At 43.1% G+C, this 20469-nt stretch overlaps 1 protein-coding gene across 7 annotated transcripts in view; it reads left to right on the top strand.

Moving 5' to 3' along the window:
* VPS13B (vacuolar protein sorting 13 homolog B) overlaps positions 1-20469 on the top strand; it is a 988099-nt gene that overhangs the window by 574708 nt on the left and 392922 nt on the right. For 2 of the 7 annotated variants that reach the window (XM_044295327.1, XM_044295328.1), the window contains 4 exons: positions 4240-4408; positions 4489-4606; positions 11405-11546; positions 17335-17749. In XM_044295327.1, the coding sequence (XP_044151262.1) occupies positions 4240-4408; positions 4489-4606; positions 11405-11546; positions 17335-17749 (844 nt within the window). Of the gene's footprint in view, positions 1-4239; positions 4409-4488; positions 4607-7829; positions 7897-11404; positions 11547-17334; positions 17750-20469 lie in introns of those variants that run through there. The other 5 variants (XM_044295329.1, XM_044295331.1, XM_044295330.1 and 2 more) reach the window with 5 other exon arrangements.

Raw genomic sequence — 20469 nt, 5'->3', positions numbered from 1 at the left:
AGCTTCTTGTGTACCGGGTACACATTGTAACACAGTGAGGGGTTGTCTGGCAAGGCAGGTATTTTCCTCCCAGCATGTGCGGCTGGGCTGATTTCCAGCCAGGTGAGGTCAAATACCGAACCGGAGTTTAAGTGCCGGTCCGGGTTTTGGCAGCGCCTGGCTGTCCTGGCAGCTGGGCTCAGCAGAAATGTCACTGTTTTTGGGATCTGAGGCTTGGTGCCGTGCTGGAGGGCTGAGAAACGCACGCTGGGGAAACAGGCTCCCCTAAAACCAAACAAAAAATATGTTGAAAAAGGTAGTGTCTAAAGATGGGAAGGACTGGGACCTCCTTCTGCCCTATCTCATGTTCGCAATGCGAGAGGTACCCCAGGCCTCTACTGGGTTCTCGCCCTTCGAACTGCTATATGGCAGACACCCTCGCGGTCTCTTGGACTTGGCCAAAGAGGCGCGGGAACAACAACCCACTCCACATTATAGTGTCATTGAGTACGTTACCCAGGATTGGGAACTTAAAGTGGCCCCATGTTGTAGGCGGGTCCAAATTGACAGAAGGCGGGGCAACACAGGTAGGCGGCATCAGCAATTTCATAGCACAAAATACTGTCCCATCAGAACCACAGAGCAGCCCAATATATTGCCCCAAAACTTGTCCCTCTGTGGTGGCAGTCAATAGCTGCCAATTCCTGTCCCCCTCCTCTAGTCCTCCGTCTCTGATTGAGCTATGGAGCAGGAGGCTTAGGAGGTGAGATGTGTGCCACAGCAGATTAATTGAGGAGGACATGTGCGGTTGTTGGCAGAGTACCTGATTCTCACAGCTTTAAATACCTCTGAGAGCTCATTATGTACCTGTCCAGCGGCAGAGAGGAGGTCTCAGGCGGCCCTCTAGGCATGGGCCCACCGGGAAATTTTCCCTGTAAGGTCTATGGCCATTCCGCCCCTGATGACTACGGTGTTTAGTGAATGTTGAATGTGAAGGTCCAAATTGATCACCAACAGCAAAGATGTAGTGAACTAAGATGGCAGAGGTCATGTCCACGTGACTAGCTCCTTGGTTAACCCAGGCTAGCCAAGGAGCTAGTCACGTGGACATGACCTCTGCCAACCTCTGTTCAGTGCATGCAGAATCTCCTTTGTCTTCATGTGCGCAGGGCGCATTCAGCTACCGTTAAGGGTCCATTCACACGTTCGTAGTTCTTGGTCCTCATCCGCTCTGCATTTTTGCGCAACAGGTGCAGACCCAATCATTTCAAGGGGACCGCAAAAGATGTGCTGTCCGCATCCCTAGTTCCGTTCTGCGCCCCTGCAAAAAAAATAGAGCATGTCTTATTCTAGCCCGCAAAATGCGGAATGCACATGGTCGGTGTCTGTGTTTCGCGGATCCGCAATTTGCGGACCGCAAAACAATTGCGAACGTCTGAATGGACCCTAAAGGAATGGACACCCAGCTGTTTGAGGGTGTTATGGTGTTTGTTCGAGTGTCGCTTCCGCTTCAAAATTAGCTGTGTGTTGTCTCCTTTGTAGCGGAAGCACAGTGTAATTATGACCCCTCGTCCCATTCAAAGGAATGGCACAAGCAGTTGTAACAACACTGCGCAACTGCTGCAAAATAGTGCTCGCACATATGACACTACCCCTTCAAACAGGTCATCGATAAGGGGGCCAGGATTCGGACCCCCGCCAATCTGATATTGATGACCTATCCTGAGGATAGGTCATCAATATCTTTGCACTGCAGAACCCTTTTGAGCGCTTGCACAGGGGTGGAGGCAGCCCGGGTCAGCCACTGCCATATTACATCACACAGATGTGCACATAGAGGGAGAGATCTTTATTTGCACAGCTGTGGTACGATTTTACAATGAGAATTATAAATCCAGGTTGCGTTCTCGCTGCGGACACATGGCAGATGATTTCTTACCACGTGCAAGCTGGTGTGGTTTTTTAAAATGAGTGCAGCTAAAAGGACTTTGTCAATTATCAAACTGTGCCGACAGGCACCTTTCAGAACTTTTTCTATAATGTGACCAACCGCTTTAATAACCCTATTGACTTCACATTAGTATTGCTATTTTATTATTATTATTATTATTATTATTATTATTATTATTATTATAATTATTATTAATTGAAAGCACCATTAATTCCAGGGTCTGTATATCCAGGAGGCTGTATACAGAACTAATATAAAAATACAAGTACTATAGGCATAGACTTATTAACAGACTGTTCCAAAGGGGCATAGGACCCTGCCCACTAGAGCTTGCGATCTACAGTTAGTAATCCCATGTTTGTTAGTTTTTTTTGTTTTAATAAGCATGACCTTTACATCCAATATCCAAATCCACACAGAATTTGGGAGCACCCACTGACACTGTAGTAGATAGTCTGCTACAATGATGCATTGCTGCCCTGCCTGTGCCATCGCCCTACCGCCCTTGCTGAAGTGTTATCCCATTATCTGGCGCGGTCAGCATCCCTCCTCTGTTCCTGCAGCAGCTACAGTGGGCATGCTTTGTAGCACAAAGCACATTTGCATGCTTCTGCAGCAGAAAAGGCGACTTCTCTGCCCATAATCCCTGTCATCCCTACATTGGGATGAGTTCAGAAGCGCCACACAGCCGCTTGGCTGGAACACAGGCCTCCAGGTCTGGAAAGCTGACATCTGCTGGTTGAACCCCCCTGGTTTAGGATATGCTCGTACATTCTTGATTTGTTGCATATATTTATATGGCTGGGTATCTGTTGTATACATGTAATCGTTGTTTCTGCAGCACGTACATTCATTTCTGCTAGATGCATCTCTGTCTCTGCATCAAATCTGCGGCATGTGAATATACCCTGAAATTGCTATAGTGGAAGAATGTATTTTGAGAATCTGCCAGGGCTTTCATGTTGACTTATGTATTCTTCGATTCTATACCATGGAAGCTCTTCACTTTTCAGATATGCCTTATACCCACAGATTTATCAAGATTGCCGTTTCCCACACCAGTTTTGATCTCCTTTGTACTGGCGTGCGATGCACCTAATTTATTAAGGGGGTTATCCCATGACTAATGTTAAAAATCAAAATCCAATATGATATAGTACACGACAGTCTCTTTCTACCAAACTTGGAACCAGAAGTGTACCACACATGGATCCAGAGATCTCCCCATTCTTTGTTCTGATGGTACTGCTAGATTTATTTCATTTATGGCAGCTTATGGGGGCCTTTGCTTTCTCATGGGGCATGTCCTTTCTGCTGCAGCTGGTGGCAGTTCAATGATGGAACTGAGCGTGTGCATCTCATTGAGCAGGACAGAGAAATTAGAAAAAGAACAAACAGCAGTTAGCTCTATACAGATAGATTTAACTGAATAACTATATACTATACTAAATTTTTTATTACAAATACAAAAGTAGTCAGATCTAGGTGTTGGTTTGAAAAAGGTAGAATATTTCTCGTGGGAAAACCCCTTTTAGGCTACATTCACACGTCAGTATTTTCCTATATCCCGATTTTCGGTCCGTTTTTTGCGGATCCGTTGTTCCTGAAAATGTTTCCGTATGTCATCCGTATGTCATCCGCATAAAACGGAACCATGTATAAATTGCAATAATCAAATAAAGTTGTTTGGATTTCTTTGAAAAAAAATTGAAAAACAAGAAAATAAAATTTGTTATGTGTTTCCAGGAACGGATTCCGCATAAAACGGATGACATACGGAATGACATCCGAATGTCTTCCGTTTTTTGCGGATCCATTGACTTTGTATTGTACCAGGATCCGAATTTTGCGGAAAAGAATAGGACATGTTTTATATTTAAACGGACATGCGGAACGGAACAACGGAAACGGACAGCACACATTGTGCTGTCCGATTTTTTCCAGGACCCATTGAAAATGAATGGGTCCAGATCTGGTCCTGATCTGTTCCGCAAAAAACGGAACAGATCAGGAAAGAAAAAACGGACGTGTGAATGGACCCTAAGAGTGAGCCAGATGTATCTCTGATCCACCATGCTCCAAAATGTCTAATCTATACCAGCTAGGGGCTTATATACATTTGAGCTGTAACTTATGGCAATTAAGCGCATAAACTATAGCAAATTATTGCACCGTTATAGCATGTGCCATACTTTTTGACTTTGTCACCTATTTTTGGCATAAAAGGCTTAATAAATCTCAATTGACTTTAGACCTTTAACTTTATGCATTTGATCCCCTACTTTACACTATCTTATTTTTCTCTACAGGGTGATTCCATACATGCTGCAGAATCCCCATTCTCGGACTCTGTTACCCTAGAGCAAACAACAAGTAACATCGGGGTGTCAAGTGGGCGAGTCAGCCTATGGATGCAGTGGATGTTACCTAAAATTACCATAAAGCTGTTTGCGGCTGACCCTGCGTGTAAAGGCACAAGTATGACTCCTCTCGTTATATAACACATCACATGTTATCACCATCTTCGTTCACTCTCTTACCCAAATTTTGTATTTTAGCAGAGGTCTGTGTTGTCAGCGAGCTGGAAGACCTCAATGCCTCTGTGGATGTCCAGGATGTGTACACGAAAGTCAAGTGCAAGATTGAAAGCTTCAACATTGACCATTACAGGAGCAGGTAACATGGGCTTTGTGGCCATCAAGTCTCTTTTCCAATCACATGAGGGTGTGTCATGGAATTTGTGGTGGAGGCTCGCCTTCTGATGTTCTATCTTCTGGATTGTCTTAGAAAGGTGTGAATAATGGAAAGGGACCTCCATAAAAAATGACTGAAATAAAATGTTATATAATATTTTGTATCATTTTACTTCTCTTTAGGGATGAGATCCCCAGCCGCTTGAAGTTGCGTAGAAAATTTGGCAGCCATTCTATCACTTGTTTCCTATTAAAAATAAAGCTTTGGTCTTTCCAACATGGTCTTGGGTATATTTGAAATCCAGCCATGACCTCTGTTTTCATGCACAACTTCTCGTCACTGTGGAACCCAGCCTCAGGGCTTATTCACACATCAGTGATTCACGTCCTTATTTTTTCCGTGTTGCTCACGGGGAGCACAGTGTATTTAGATATACTTATTGTTCTATGCACTGTGGGTCCGTAGAAAAAAAACACAGAAATTTGCATTACTTTGGTGAGTTTTGCAGACAGAGTGCGCATAGAAAATTGATCAGAATTGTATTTAACTTTTTAGTGACCACCTATTTGCGGTGGTCACTAACAGGGCTTAGGCTGGGCCAGTGCCTTTTTTTACAGAGGCGTAGTCTCGATGCTGCATGGGTCACCCATGCAGCAGTGAGTAGAAGCTCAGCTCTTACATGAGGGCCAGGCTCTTGTTCTAATGTCCTGCACCATCAAAAGCATCAATCCAGGACATTTAGCTTCTTAGATGCTGAGGCCAATAGTGACTGTGGCATCCAAGCAGTTTAGATTGAGGGAGCTCCCTCTGTCAGGCATCAGCGATCCCTTAAATTAGATTGTGGGCTGCTGATGTCTTAGCATGGTAGCCAAAGTCCTAAGTGTATTCCCTACAGGCTGCGCTAGAGGTGCACCCTGATGGTGCCTGTCAGTATAGTGCTGAGAGTATAATATACTGTACTGCATTAACAGTACAGTGTATTATAGAGGCAATCAGGAGATCGCTTGTCAAAGTCCCCTTGTGGGACCAATAAATAATACATTTAAAAAAGTTAAACAAAGTTTTATCAAATAAGAAGAATCTCCAAGTTAAAAAATGCATCATTTTCCAATAAATGCTTCACATATTTGGTATCACCGCATCTGTAACAACCACATTATGAACACTGTAAAAAATCTCAGAACTGCAGTTTTTTGTGATAAAAAAGTGTTCTGTATCCCTGTCCCGCAAATATTAAGCCCCCACACAGCTCCGTAGAAAGAGAAATAAAAAAGTTATTGGTCTTGGGACACGGCGATGCAAAAAAAAGTTATTGTGCAAAAGTAGTACGTAAAAAAATTATGTCTTTCGTATATCTGTCATAGTATTGCCCTGGGGAATAAAGTTATCATGTTATTTAGGACGAAAAAAGAATTTATTACATAAAAATTTAGTGGCATTTTTGTTTTTTTCCATCCTCCTCCAGAAAGTTAATAAAAGTTAATCAGTAAGTTATGGGTACCCCAAAATGGGGCCATTAAAAACTGCAATTTGTCCCGTAAAGCAAAATCATACGGTTGCATCAAAGGAAAAATAAAAAAAATATATAGGTATGAAAATGTGACAAGGAAAAAGCAGAAAAAGGCTTGGTCAATAAGGCCCAAAACAGGCAGGTTACTAAGGGGTCAAAAAAGGCTGGTGTTTTCTGTGTATTAACAAAATCCTCATGCAGTCCGGTCTGTACGGACAGACACGGATGTGTGAATAAAGCCTTGATCAGAGAAGTTTTTATTTGCTCAATATTCTACTTTTAATTTTGTGAAATTCCACATTATGTTGTAGCTGGAATCAAATGTCTGTTTTATCAGATGCCAAATTTAAGAAATTTCTCGACATTTTTAAAATGATATCACTGAGATTATATTAAGTTGTCCAGCAGTCTGTGATGCTCTGATGATTCTAGCTGTAACCTAGATATTAGAGGGTATTGTGGTAAATCACAATCAATATCAGTAAGATCAATCACAATCAATATCAGTAAGATCAAGCCAAGGCCTGTTCATATGTGCCCGAATTACTGAGAAGAATGATGTTTTAATCAATGCAAATGAGCCTCTAGGAGCAACGGGGGCGTTACCGTTACACCTAGAGCCTCAGCTCTCTCTGCAATAGCTGCGCCCTCTGCACTTTGATTGACAAGAGCAGGTGTGATGACTTTTTCACTGTCTGGCCCTGCCAATCAAAATGCAGAGGGTGCAGCAGTTGCAGAGAGAGCAGAGCCTCTAGGTGTAATGGTAACACCCCTGTTGCTCCTAGAGGCTCATTTGCCTATATTAAGACATCATTTTTTCTCAGCAATGCGGGCACATATGAACATGAGACCAACACAGATGCCTTCAGCTGCCAAGGTCACATGTAACAGGTCAGCCAGTGTCATAGGTACAAAACTGCTGACAGATGCCCTTCACTGAAGTTGAGTTGTAATATTATTATTACTAAAGTGCCATTCATTCCTTGGCACTGTACATACACGGCACTGCCTCTGGACAAGAGTGGCGCTGTTTCTGTGCGAAAAATGACTCCCTTACACAGTGAGTTTAAGATTGCTCTTGTCCTTAAAGTGCCCTGTTAATTGCCTTGATGAATGAGATCTTTAATACATAGCATCTTGACTGTTTTGAGTAAGTGCCCCACAGCCTGCTAATTAGAAACTAGTGCTAGTCCTGGTTCCCATCTGCTTGTTATTTGACATCATACATTGATTTTAAGACGAGGGTAATCCAGTTTCCTGAAAACAACTTTTGCTCATCCTTCCTGCTAATGTGTTCCTAATTCTCCATGTGTTGTTGGTTCTGCAATATGTATTCAACCAAGATACTCAATGAAATGATGTCTGCTCTTGTTTACAATGTGTAATGTCGCCTGAAAGCTAAGGGGGGACCAGCGATCATTTTAGTCTAGTATCATATCTGCGGCAGAGTTCTCCTGCATTGCTGGATACTGCTGCCCATTCACTATAATTTGGTCCTGCAGAGATCTGGCAGATATGCTGGAAATCGGCTGGGCAAAAACCTCTGCACGCATCGCTTTTTGTCCTGCCAATTCCCGCTATTCTGTGTCCGAACAGCCTGCCGGAGTGGACAGCTGCACACGTAAAGCTAGCCTAATTTTTTTCATTGATCAGACATTACAGACATGGGTAACTTGTAATAACATTTTATTCCAGGCCAGGTGAATGCTGGCAAACAGGAGATTTTCGTGGGCTATTGCTACAATGCAAAGAAAAAAATGTGGTGAGGCTATTGTAGATACTTATGCCGGTGATAGCCTACAATCTGACCTGCGCGATCCTTTAACTCTTAACAATATGATTTCAAGAATCACTGTCTGAGGTCTCTGCACCATTGGAGACTCTGTGCACACTGGTGTTATTGCTAGTCTATCAGGACCTTTCCCGGATATTTGCTGATAAGTATAGTGAAATCATCAGGATCCGCGAAAAATCGATCCAGCGTACCCGTCATGGTTCCTATAAAAATGGAAGCCTTGACAGCACCTTTGTGAACAGTGAATATAGAAATAATCCACATAAAACGGTCACTTTAAAAGTGACATTACTTATCCTTAATTGATACTGAGTCACTGCCTGCAATATAGGTCAGAGCTGCAGTTCTGCATGCCTCAGAGCTGAAATCTTACAGCATTCTTTGTCAAATGAGGGTCTCGATATCGACAGCTTGGTCTGGTAATTTGATATCGGAAATGCCTATTCTGCACTGCATTATAGGAGCTCAGGGCGCCTGTTGGTAGAGTATCTGTCGACAAGCTTGTTGATTGTTTCCAATAGCAATCACCAGATGTGTGAATCTAATTGTGAACTACCGTATAATGCAGCTCAGGATCAGTACAAGATCACCAATGCAGCACTCTCATTTTTTATGTAGATTATTTTTGTATATATGAAGTCTACAATGGTGCTTGTAGCTCAAGTTTTTATTTCAATAGGTTGTCCTCCTTTAGATAATTATAATTTATTGGCTTGTATTCCTGTTGTTGGGTAGATAACATGGAGCATATTCTATCAAATCCATGGACACAGACAACTAACTATGCTGATATTGATACACAGTATGTAACGACATTATGAGAATTGTATGTCCAAGCCAATGATTTAAAGTCATCTAAAGGTAGACTGCCTGATGAAGAACATTTTAGACCTTAAGCTTATTCTTGAAATCACATGGCACAAGCCTATCAAGCTTCTAGATGAGTCAACAACTAAATCCGCAGACTTCTTGATCTCTTCATATGTTTATAATCTCTGGTTGAGCAGCGGTGGTCTATACTTGCTGGATTGCTGAACTTTTAGGTACATTTGAACACACGTTCCAAGTGGAGTCATGTTACCGATCAGAAATAAATCCATACAAGGTTTTGATACTAATCATTGTAAACAAGGATAATGTCAATCAGTGCTGATAATGCAACGTTGCATGAAGATCAATATATACATCATGGAGTGTACACATCATCTCCTGCTGCCAAAGGCTCCTTTAAATATGCATGCCAAACAGTTGTTCTTTGAACTACACTTTAAAGGGAACCTGTCACCGGGATTTTGTGTATAGAGCTGAGGACATGGGCTGCTAGATGGCCGCTAGCACATCCGCAATACCCAGTCCCCATAGCTCTGTGTGCTTTTATTGTGTAAAAAACCCAGATTTGATACATATGCAAATTAACCTTAGATGAGTCCTGTAAGTGAGATGAGTCAGGGACAGGACTCATCTCAGGTTAATTTGCATATGTATCAAATCGTTTTTTTTACACAATAAAAGCACACAGAGCTATGGGGACTGGGTATTGCGGATGTGCTAGCGGCCATCTAGCAGCCCATGTCCTCAGCTCTATACACAAAATCCCGGCGACAGGTTCCCTTTAAAGGTGATGTCTACATCACACAAAATCTTATAAAGCTACCCTAATAAGGTGTGTTGTATTAATCTGTACCACCGTTGATAAAAGTAATCTCTTTATATTTCTTTTATCTACATCATGTTTCTAATATAGAATTTAAAAAAAGTGTTGTGTTTATCATCCTCATTCCAGTAGGAGGAGATTTAATTTACTGCATGTCCTTGTTTCCTCCTTGCTGCATGAACAGATATATAGTATAGAAAGATAAACAGATTGATTGGTTGAACGATCGAGAGAGATAGAGGGATAGAGAGACAGAGCAGTAGAGAGTTAGAGAGCGACAAAGGGTTAGAGAGAGAGAGTGAAAGACAGATAGTAACATTTTGATAAAGATAGATAGACAGATACATCAGCCAATAGAGAGATAGATCAGGAGAGACAGATGGATAGATAGAGGGATAGAAAGAGATAAAACATGTTGAAAAACTAACCCAATCAATTGCAAGGTGTTTGTAGAGGGAGCTTGCTAGTTAATAAACTCCTGTGATTACAGCAGCCTCTGCATTATGTAGGGGGGTAGTGGCAGTGTAATGTGAACTGGTACACTTGTAGAAGCAGTTACCAGTGACTGGGCTACAATTTTGCTAGACAATGGTAGACAATGTATACAAATAACTTTTAGTGAATTGGGAAGAGGAAGTCTTTAGGGCAGTGATGGTGAACCTTTTAGAGACCGAGTGCCCAAACTTCAACCCAAAGCCCACTTATTTATCGCAAAGTGCCAACACGGTAATTTAACCTAAATTCTACAGTCAAACATAGTATATCTTCCATGGACTCTATAATTTAGCTATAATAGCCTGCTACCAGTGCGTTGCCTGTGCTGTTTATAGCGAGCCCTGCGCTGATGAAGGGCAGGAAAAATCGAAGTCATATTAGTGTGCCATAGACTTTTTCCAGGGTGCGGGTGCCCACAGAGAGGGCTCAGAATGCCGCCTCTAGCACCCGTGCCATAGGTTCGCCAACACTGCTTTAGGGCAACCGTCTGAGCTTTAAGGGGAAAGGCTTCTCTGATTGTCATTTTTCACTGGAGGTACACTTCAACATGCAAGACTTTGGCCAAGTAAATAAATAGACATCAGTTTTAATGTGAATGAACATTTGCAATCCCCTTCACTTTTGATTTAGACTTCATTGATCTTCATGCAACAGTTTTTTTTTTTTTCTAGACATTAGCCCATCACAAAAATGTATCTATTATCCACAGAGTAGGAGATAAGTGCCTGATCAGCGGGGGTCCGATCCCTGGGGCTGCCGATCACCAGTGGGGGGCTCATGTTCCTCTGTATGATTGGAATGGAAGACAAGCTTGTATGTCCTCCAGTCCATTCAACCTTATGAAACTGTTGCAGATAGCCGACTACAAGAGCTGTTTGGAGTGGCAGTGCTCATGTGTGTCTACTGCTTCATTTATTTGGGGGAACATGGGCCCTCATTCTCATGAATAGAGGGGCTGTCTGCTGGGTCCTCTGACGATCAGACACTTATTCCCTATCCTCTTGCAACTTCTTTAAGCTAATGTTCTGATCAGCATGGTAAATAAGTTAATTTTGCTCTTTTGTAAATCTACTTTTGTAGTTTACATATCATATACAACAGAGAAGTTGTTTTGTGGAACAGTTTTCAGGACTGTGGTCTAGTAGATCCCCTAGAGCCGACATGGGTGTGCTGTAACACTCTCTCCATTGTGTATTACTGATGATTGCAGCCCAGCAGGTGTCAACATCATTATGGCAAAAATATAAATATCCATTGGCTTCATATTTTTATTTTTTGCTTTTTTTCCTATCTCTCCACTTTCTATTTTCTTTTTAATTCTTTAAGCCTCGTTGAAAACTGTTGGTGTCTGGGGCAGTATGGCGGGGTGTTCCTTTCATGTACCGACAAGCTGAACAGACGCACCACATTGGTTCGACCAGTCAGCAAGCAGGACCCTTTCAGTAACTTTTCTGGCTTCTTCCCTTCTGTAAGAAATCATTTTTGGAAATTTTTGTATTTAAAGAAACTCCATCAACTCCTATTTATCAGTATATGCAGTTGATGGAAGTTTTAAAGTTGAATACACACACAGATATGATCAATCTGCATAGTTTTTTTTTATGACTGGAGTAGGATACTACAAACCTATTTAAATTGAATGGTCCTTCTGTTTATTAATATCCATAAAGGACAGTAGTAGCTCCTTTGAGAATCAGGGGCATAGCTACAGGAAATGCATAAATAGTAGTCCGAACCAGGACCTGGTTCCTAAGTGGTTCCAAAAGCCTCTGTGCCACTTATGAAGACACCAGTAATGTAAACTGGGGGCGCTGTGAGATAGATGGCATTTACCGTGTTTAATTATGACTTGGTTGGCCATTGATCATATCTTCATTTGTGTACTCAGCTTTCCATGTGATGGGTTTCAATCAATATGCCTTGGTAAATTAATGCCTTAATGAGTTTACTAAAAGACCTCACCAGCTGCTCAACATCACTTTCACTGCTAAAATCTCTTCGGTTCTCCAATTATATGGCTTCTTTCAGAATCTGAATTTTGGGTATTGATGATAGTTTACAGTTTTTAAAAGCACACCTGGTATGTTCAAGATTGTAAATAACTGTAAATTCTGTATGATACTAATGCAGTAGAAGTTGTTAATGGCATATTTGTTATACAACCCTAGTTCTAAAAAAGTTGGGAAGCTGCGTCAAATGTAAATGAAAACAGAATGTATTGGTTTGCAAAACTCATAGACCCATATTTTATTCACAGTGTAGAAGACATATCAGATGTTGAAAGTGAGACATTTTACCATTTTATGAAAAAAATATCAAATTTAGAACTTGATGGCAGCAACGCATCTCAAAATAGTTTGGACAGGGCCGTGTCTGTAAATGTTTGGGAAGTGAGGAGACCAATTGCTGGAGTTTTGGGAGAAGACTGTTGTCCCATTCTTGTCTGATGTAAGATTCTAGTTGTTCAACAGTCCTGGATCTTTTTTGCAGGATTTTTCGTTTCCTCGTGCAAATGTTTTCTGTTGGTGAAAGGTCTGGACTTCAGGCAGGCCAATTCAGCATCTGGGTTCTTTGTCTGCAAAGCGATGCTGTTGTGATGGATGCCGTATGTGGGTTAGCATTGTCTTCATGGAATATGTAAGACCTTTCCTGAAAGAGACATCTGGATGGGAGCATATGATGTTCTAAAACCTCTTTATACTGTTCAGCACTGATGCCTTGTGTGAGCATAGGCACTAATGCAACCCCATAAATCAGGGTTACAGGCTTTTGAACTGTGCTCTGATATCAAGCTGGATTATCCCTCTCCTCTTGAGTCTGCAGAACACGACATCCATTGTTTCCAAAAACAATTAAACAGTTTGATGGGTTTTTTGACATTGGTTTTATGCCAGGGAAGTCTACTGAGAACATCATATGGGTCCAGGTGGTTACACAGGTGGGCTATTCCCTGAATGCGGATTGGGCCTGGACTCATTAGACGCCGCCAAGGCATTTGATTCTTTAGAATGGGCTTATTTGCTTGGCTGCCTGTGAGGTTTTTGGTTTGGTCCACAGTTCCTTAGATGGATTACTACCCTGTATAGCAGCCCGGTAAGCAGGCTACTGATAATTGGGGAATTATCAGAAAGCTTCCCCCTTCACAGAAAAATGAGACAGGGCTGCCCCTTGTCACCACTCTTGTTTGCCTTGGCGGTTGAGACACTGGCAATTAGAGTGAGGAGTAGCAACAACCTAACTGGAGTGACCATGGGAGAGAGAGAGGTCCATATAGGACTATATGCTGATATGATCCTATACCTGTCCTCACCTGATACATCCCTTCGCAATGCAGTGGCTTTGATATATGAATTTGGGGAGTTCTCGGGCCTAAGAATTAACTGGGAGAAATCAGTTTACATGCCCCTGGGCAGGGCAGACTGGACAGGTCCTTCCCATTTGGAACTGCTAAAGGTGGTAGACACATTTAAGTACCTAGGGGGTAAATATCACTAAACGACATTCCCAGGCCCTGTCACTCTACATCTACCCTTTAACTGATTATATATGGCACAAGCTTCAAAGCTGGAAAACATTGCCTATTTCGGTGGCAGGACGTATTAACCTAATTAAAATGATTATACTCCCCAAGGCTCTTTACGCTTTTCAATACTCAGAGGTACACATACCCAAATCGATGTTCATAGAAATAGATTCCCTGACTAGAGTTTTTATTTGGGGCAGATCACGCTTTAAACTTAGCCTAGATACACTAAAACGCCCAAAAGCAGAGGGCGGTATGGCGCTACCGGACTATTATATATATTACCTAGCCGGCCAGCTGAGGCTCATTAATACTTGGTATGCAACTGAAGACCTGCCCACCTCGGAGTACTTATTAAACTGCTACACACTATGGTCAATTTTGGAATGCCCCCTAAATTCCAGAAACCACTGTTGCCGCTGCACAAATTGGCTCAAACGGTCTGGAAAGAGGCTAAATAATTGTCCCAATTTACGGAGGTTGTCTCCGATATATCTCTGTGGGTCAACCAATCGTTCCCGCATATGCAGGCGGTTATGGGGGCGGACAAATGGCAATTGGCAGGGGCCAAACCCCTTGGAGATATTTATGGTCAGGGAGTGCTAATGACGTTCGAGGTATTATCACAGAAATACAATATCCCTCAAACCCACTTCTTCTGATATTTACAACTCAGATCTGCCATACCGAGTAAATTCCCGAACACTAGCACCACAATCTCTAAGTACCCACTCATAGGAGTCGTCAAAACCCAGGGCCCCAGAGGACTAGCATCAGTAATCTACTCACACTTAGTACATGTGAAGCTCTGTACCAATCCCCTCACAGTAATAGACAAATGGAAAAGACTGATACCCACATTTACAGAAGAATCCATAATGGTTTTATTGGAATCACATTTACAAGTATCACAAGTAGTCAATAACAAAATAATCCAGCTTTACATCATTCATCAGACATATCTCACACCAACTAGGCTGTATAGAATGGGTAGGGCACCATCCACGGCATGTCCACGGTGTGAGGAACTGGAGGCGGACTTCTGGCACATGATTTGGAGATGCAGCCCGATTGCTACATTCTGGAAAGAGGCGACTGCTTTTCTTTTCAATTTACTGCCAGTTCAGGTAGCTTGCACCCCTGAGGTTTGCCTTCTAGGAATACTGAATGAAGATAGCTGGGATCATTACATGACAACATTCTTAAGGGAGTCACTATTTATGGCACGTAAATGTATTGCTCCGAGATGGTACAACCCCAATACACCGAACTTGTCCATTTGTCCATGTGGAAACTGCAGATAAGGCAGATCCTACCATATATAGTCTTGTTGTTTAAACACCGCAATAAACCTAAAAAATTATACAGGGTCTGGGGCCTGTGGTGTGGGTCACCCCACACTCTATACTCAACCTTGAGACTGCGGCCAGCTTTGTCATCGGCTTGAGGATCCATGGCTCAGTCGGTTTAGTGGGGCCATCTGAATAAATTGTATAACGCAACTTCAGCCAAAGAAATATGGAATTCGCAACAGTGCAGTGGTTTGTTGAAGAAATTGATAACAAGGAATCTTTATCTACTGTTTGTACTATGATAAGTAACAGGAGTGTATAATGTCAATGTTATTTCTCTTCTGTTAATAAGAGTTTAAAAAAAATTAGATTCATCTGACCAAAGAACAATTGTCCACCTCAGTCCATTGTAAGTGATCTTTGACCCTAAGAAGATGGCAGCATTTCTGGATTGTAATGACACATGGCTTCTTCTTTGGGTGATACAAAATTGCATTTGTGGTTCGTCTGTGTTTACAGACAATCATTTCTGGAAGGGTTCCTGAGCCCATGCAGTGATTTTAAGTACAGAATCATGCTTGTTTTTAATGCAGTGCTGCCTGAGGGCCTGAAGATCATGAGCATCCAATATTGACTGTCGGCTTTGCCCATTGTGCACATGAATTTCTCCAGATTCTCTGAATCTTTTGATGATATGTACAGTGGGAAATCCAAAATCTTTGCAATTTTACATTCAGGAACGATTTTCTGAAAGTGTTCTGCAATTTTTAGACCCATTTTTTTTGCACATTGGTGAACCTCTGCCCATCTTTGCTTCTGAGATACTCCTCCTCTCTAACATGCTCTTTTTATTAGTACCACTTGCATTTTTCAGCCTTTTGTTGCACCTGTCCCAACTTTTTTAAGATGCGTTGCTGACATCCAGTTCTAAATGACTTTAGTAAAATGTCTCACTTTCAACATCTGATATATGTTCTGTGATCTATTATAAATAAAATATAGGTCTATTAGATTTGCTAATAATTTCATTCTGCTTTTATTTACATTTTACATAGCTTCCCAACTTTTTTTTTTTTTAATTGTAAATTACTTTAGAAGGCAATGAAGATTGTAGTGACATAAGGAGCCCCAATGGAAAATCTGCAATAGAATATTCAATATAGTATTCGTAGTACTTTCTCTGCATAATATAAATATATAATATAAATACTTCAGGAGTAGTGCCAAAATGGCATCCCACAATCACATCACGTAATACCCCTTGATTAGAATAGTAGTATATACCCTACAGTTTTTTTTATTATTAATACCAAGTGTAAAACACATGATCATGAAAAGTTTTATTGGGTGTGCAACCTTAATTACTATCCTGCATGCCTCTGTGATCACTAAAACAAAAATAATTTCCATGTCTGAAAAGGCAATAAGCCTTCTGCCCCACTCCATGTAGTGGAATGGGACTTTTATCAACTCTGAAACCATTGGCCATTCAAAAAAGAAAATATCTTAAAAGGGTTGTCTCACCTCAGACATTGGGGGGTGTATCGCTAGAATATGTCCCCAATTTCTGATAGGTGCAGGTCGTGGCCACCCTCCGTTCATTCCTACAGGAGCTCCAAAAATAGCAGAGCGTTGGCTTGGTTATTTCCATCAACCCCATAGAAGCGAATGGAGCGGTGGTCGCGCTTGTGTGGTGTTCTTCCCATTCATCACAATGAGACTGCCAAAAATAAGCGTGCCGCTCGGCTATTTTCGGTGCTCCCATAGGAATGCATGGAGGGTAGCCTTGCATGCGCGGTATGCCCTCCTTCATTTTACCTGCCCCATTCTTAAGATAGGTGCGTGTCCCAGAGGTGGGTCCCATACCTAACAGACATTGGGGGCATATCCTAGTGATACACCCCCAGTGTCTGAGGTGAGACAACCCCTTTAAAGGGGCATCCTGGCTTCAGACAATTGATTGCCTTTCCTACACCGTCTATGGTAGCAGTGGTGCAGGATGATTATACTCAGGTGAACAGGATGAAGCTGTAAATCTTCTGCACCACCACTGCTATGCAGATGGTATGCCAATGAACTTCGAAGAGGCTGCAGCTCTTGGGCGCGCAGCACGTCCACTTCAAACAGCTCATTGACAGGCATACCGGTGATCAAACCCCCAGCTATCTGCTATTGATGGCTTATCCTGAGGACAGGACAGAAATAGTCAGAATCCAGAATATCCCTTTAAGTGTGTTGTTCATTCTAGATAGTTTCCGTAAATAGTATTGTTTTTGCATTAATTGTAAAATGATAGAAAGTAATGCCAGTCTAAGGCCTCATGCACATGGTAAGGATCCCAAATATATCCCCATGTGGATGAGGCCTTACTGTTGTTTTACTACCATTGTTTACTTGTATGTCCTTTAACTGTTTAAGCTGTTATTTCCTTTTTGACACAGACTACAGCAAAGCTTCTAGAGAGCTCACACCAGCAGCATGGATTTCTTTCCCTAACTTACACCAAAGCTGTGACCAGGAATGTCCGCCACAAGTTGACCACTAGAAGTGAAAGGACTTCTCGGAGCTTTCAGAAGCTCTCTGAAGGTTCAACAGACGGTTCCCCTCACTTCCTTCATGAAATCTTAATTTCAGCACAAGCTTTTGACATTGTCCTCTTCTTCCCTTTGCTTCACGCAATTTCAACAATTTTTGATGTTAGGAGACCACAAAGCAAAAAAGAGAAACACAAATCTCCTGGACAACCCATGAGATCACACACGTTGACCTCACGCAATCTACCACTTATTTACATCAACACCAGCGTCATCAGGGTCTTTGTTCCTAAAGCTGAAGAAAAGCAGCAGCACATAGGAGGTATGTAGCAACTCTACATCATTTCTCAATTAACCAAAGGTATATGCACTGTACCATAGAGACAGCCCTTTGTGGGTGCCTAGAGATCTACTGTAGATTGTCCCATCCATATTGCCATTGGAAAGCAAAAACCTGTGTAGAATTCTGCTCTCTCTGCATTTTTTATCCTGTAAATTCAGTCTGTATTTCACCTGAATAGGAGCTCCAATTAATTAAGTGTCTTAAAGGGGTTGTGGCTTGAAAAATATTCAACATTATTCAAACCAGCATTATTCAAACCTGGATCTAAATACTTTTGTAATTTCAATTTGTGATGAATACCACCCCTCGTGTCCGCTGACGTCAACCACGTCGAGCTCACGAGAACCGGTATGATCACGGGGTTTACCAAAAACGTGAAGTTACGCCCTCCAGAGGAGCACGTAAGGTCAGGCTGGTATAGTTTACACACACACCTCCTGTCCACGCAGGCACAGAGAGGCAACAAGCTGGAAGGGCCTTTTCACTGCCGCAGTGAAAACAGCCCACACTCAGCCCGGGTAACTGCCACCAGTTTCTCGTTTGATATAAGCCCGGTCCGCTAACGGGATTATATAGGGTCAGAAACCAACCCACGGTAGCTTATAACTAGGCCAAAACACGGACGTGGGGATTCGTGATTGAGATACAAGATAGCACAAGATTAAATTATAGATTTAATCGCTATAAGAGCACACTAGATATAACACACTATACACAGACAATATATATACAGTGGTCTGAGGTTACAGATTACAGGGTATATGGTTACAATAGGATTAAGCAGTGTGAAAGTAAGTTACCAAGTATGATGAAAGTTCCTTGGCGATGTCCTGAGCTGGAGGCCACACGAGGGGCTGTGATCTCCTGCTATTTCCTGGGTCCCTCTAAACACATGTGTAGGATGTGACCCCCCTTCAGAGAAAAGACGCCGCCTACTTGCTGGCACCAGGCTTTTAACCTATAGCTGGCCCACCCCCTCCCTGCCTCAGGGAGGGGTCAACTCCCCCTCTTCTGGGCTGACCGCAAATGACCCACAAAACCCTTTAGGGGTCATAGCTCCAGACCAGAGGGTCACAGGGAGATGGTTCTGGGACTAATGGACCTGCCTGGCTTCCGGCTACAAGTAGAGCCCAAACCTGGTACCGGTAGGTGGTTTCTATGGGGAGATATGGGTATCTCCCTACCCCGACTGGGTACGAGTAAACCAAGACCATGGGACCGTACCTCGTGGCCACCGTGACACAAATATGTATCCGGTTTGCGCCTGCGATGGCCAGGTGATTCATAATTCCTTATGAGAGGTAGGTGCCAATATGTCTAGGAAATCTCATTGATCCAGGCAAAAGCAGATACCCACAGCAGGGGTTTTTCCTGCAGATTCAGGTGGCTCCCAACTGCTGCACAGAGGTGTGAACTTCTCCTTGAAGCTTGGACCCCCTGAGGGGTGTCTTCCTGGCCAACTGACACTCAGTTGGCTGGGGGGGCTTTGAAGCAGGGAAATCCCTACCTCTGCTGTCTGTCAGCAAATGGGGGGTGTGAGGACATGGCTGACAGTAAATATTAATCCATATTCCTCACACAATTACTTAAAAATATAGGGGCACATTTATTAGGACCGGCGTTTTAGACGTCGGTCTTAATAAGCCCCTGCGCTCCAGCTTCTACAAAACTTCACCGTATCCACTGCCGACTCTAAATGTAGCGTAGCTTCCTTGCTGCCTTACATTCAGACCATTTTCTATGCCTAAACCAGGAGTACAAAATAATGAATGAGACAGGACTGCTGGCCCATCCCCTTCTCCGCCTATGACACTCCCCATTTTTAAGAACTGGCGTGAGCGGGGAAGAAGTCGCAGATTCTGGCGTATATCTGTTCGTAAATGACCCCCATAATGTAGCCACTTAGCTATTCAATGAAATGTTCCTGTATAGCACCACCTGCTGTTTGTTCTTGTCATTGTGTCATATCCACTTCACTGAGGTGGTCGCACGTACTCACTTTGAATCTTTAACTGCCACTAGACTGTTAAAGGGAAAGAGTTTCAGTAGAAAAGACCCCCCCAAGCTATCAGTCTAAAATAAATCTAGCAGAATAATTGGAGCAATGAATGGGGAGATCTCTGGTTCTATGTGAGGTAAAGGGCTGCCTCTAGCTTTGTTAGAAAGGAATTTTTGGGGGTGTGGCCTAGCAGCGCATGGAGCAGGACACGTGAGCGCTGAGATCCGCCACCAAGCCACAACGTTAGTGGCCTTCAGTCCTAAGCACAGACCCCCACATGGGCAAGAAGCCCCCACAAGGGATCATACCTCCTCCGAACCCCCCACACCGAAGCACGCTTCGGGACCTCGTCCTGCACTCAGGACAGAGCGCGCCGTCATCTTTTCCGCCCGACCTGGCTGCCTGTGCAGAAGCGCTTTCTCAGCGGTGCAGATAAGGACGGGACCGCGAGACACCAGGCACTCCGGCTGCACAGGAGCCCCCAGCACTGGCTAACATGGCCACAGAGACCTGCCAGCCTCCAGCCTCTCCACCGCCGCCCTAGACGTGGACCCAGCAGGAAGCCCTCGATCCCAAGTTGGCACCTGCATTTGCCGAACTACAGATAGCGGGGGAGCCCCCCTCTCAGGTCAGTGGCCAGTGGCGTTCCTCTGACCCCCCTCTGCGATCCCCCCCCCCCCCCGACTCTCTCTCCCTGCAG

This window comes from Bufo gargarizans, chromosome 5, assembly GCF_014858855.1.
Source record: "Bufo gargarizans isolate SCDJY-AF-19 chromosome 5, ASM1485885v1, whole genome shotgun sequence".
Classification (NCBI taxonomy): Eukaryota; Metazoa; Chordata; class Amphibia; order Anura; family Bufonidae; genus Bufo; species Bufo gargarizans.
This window is presented reverse-complemented; position numbering and strand designations above follow the sequence as displayed.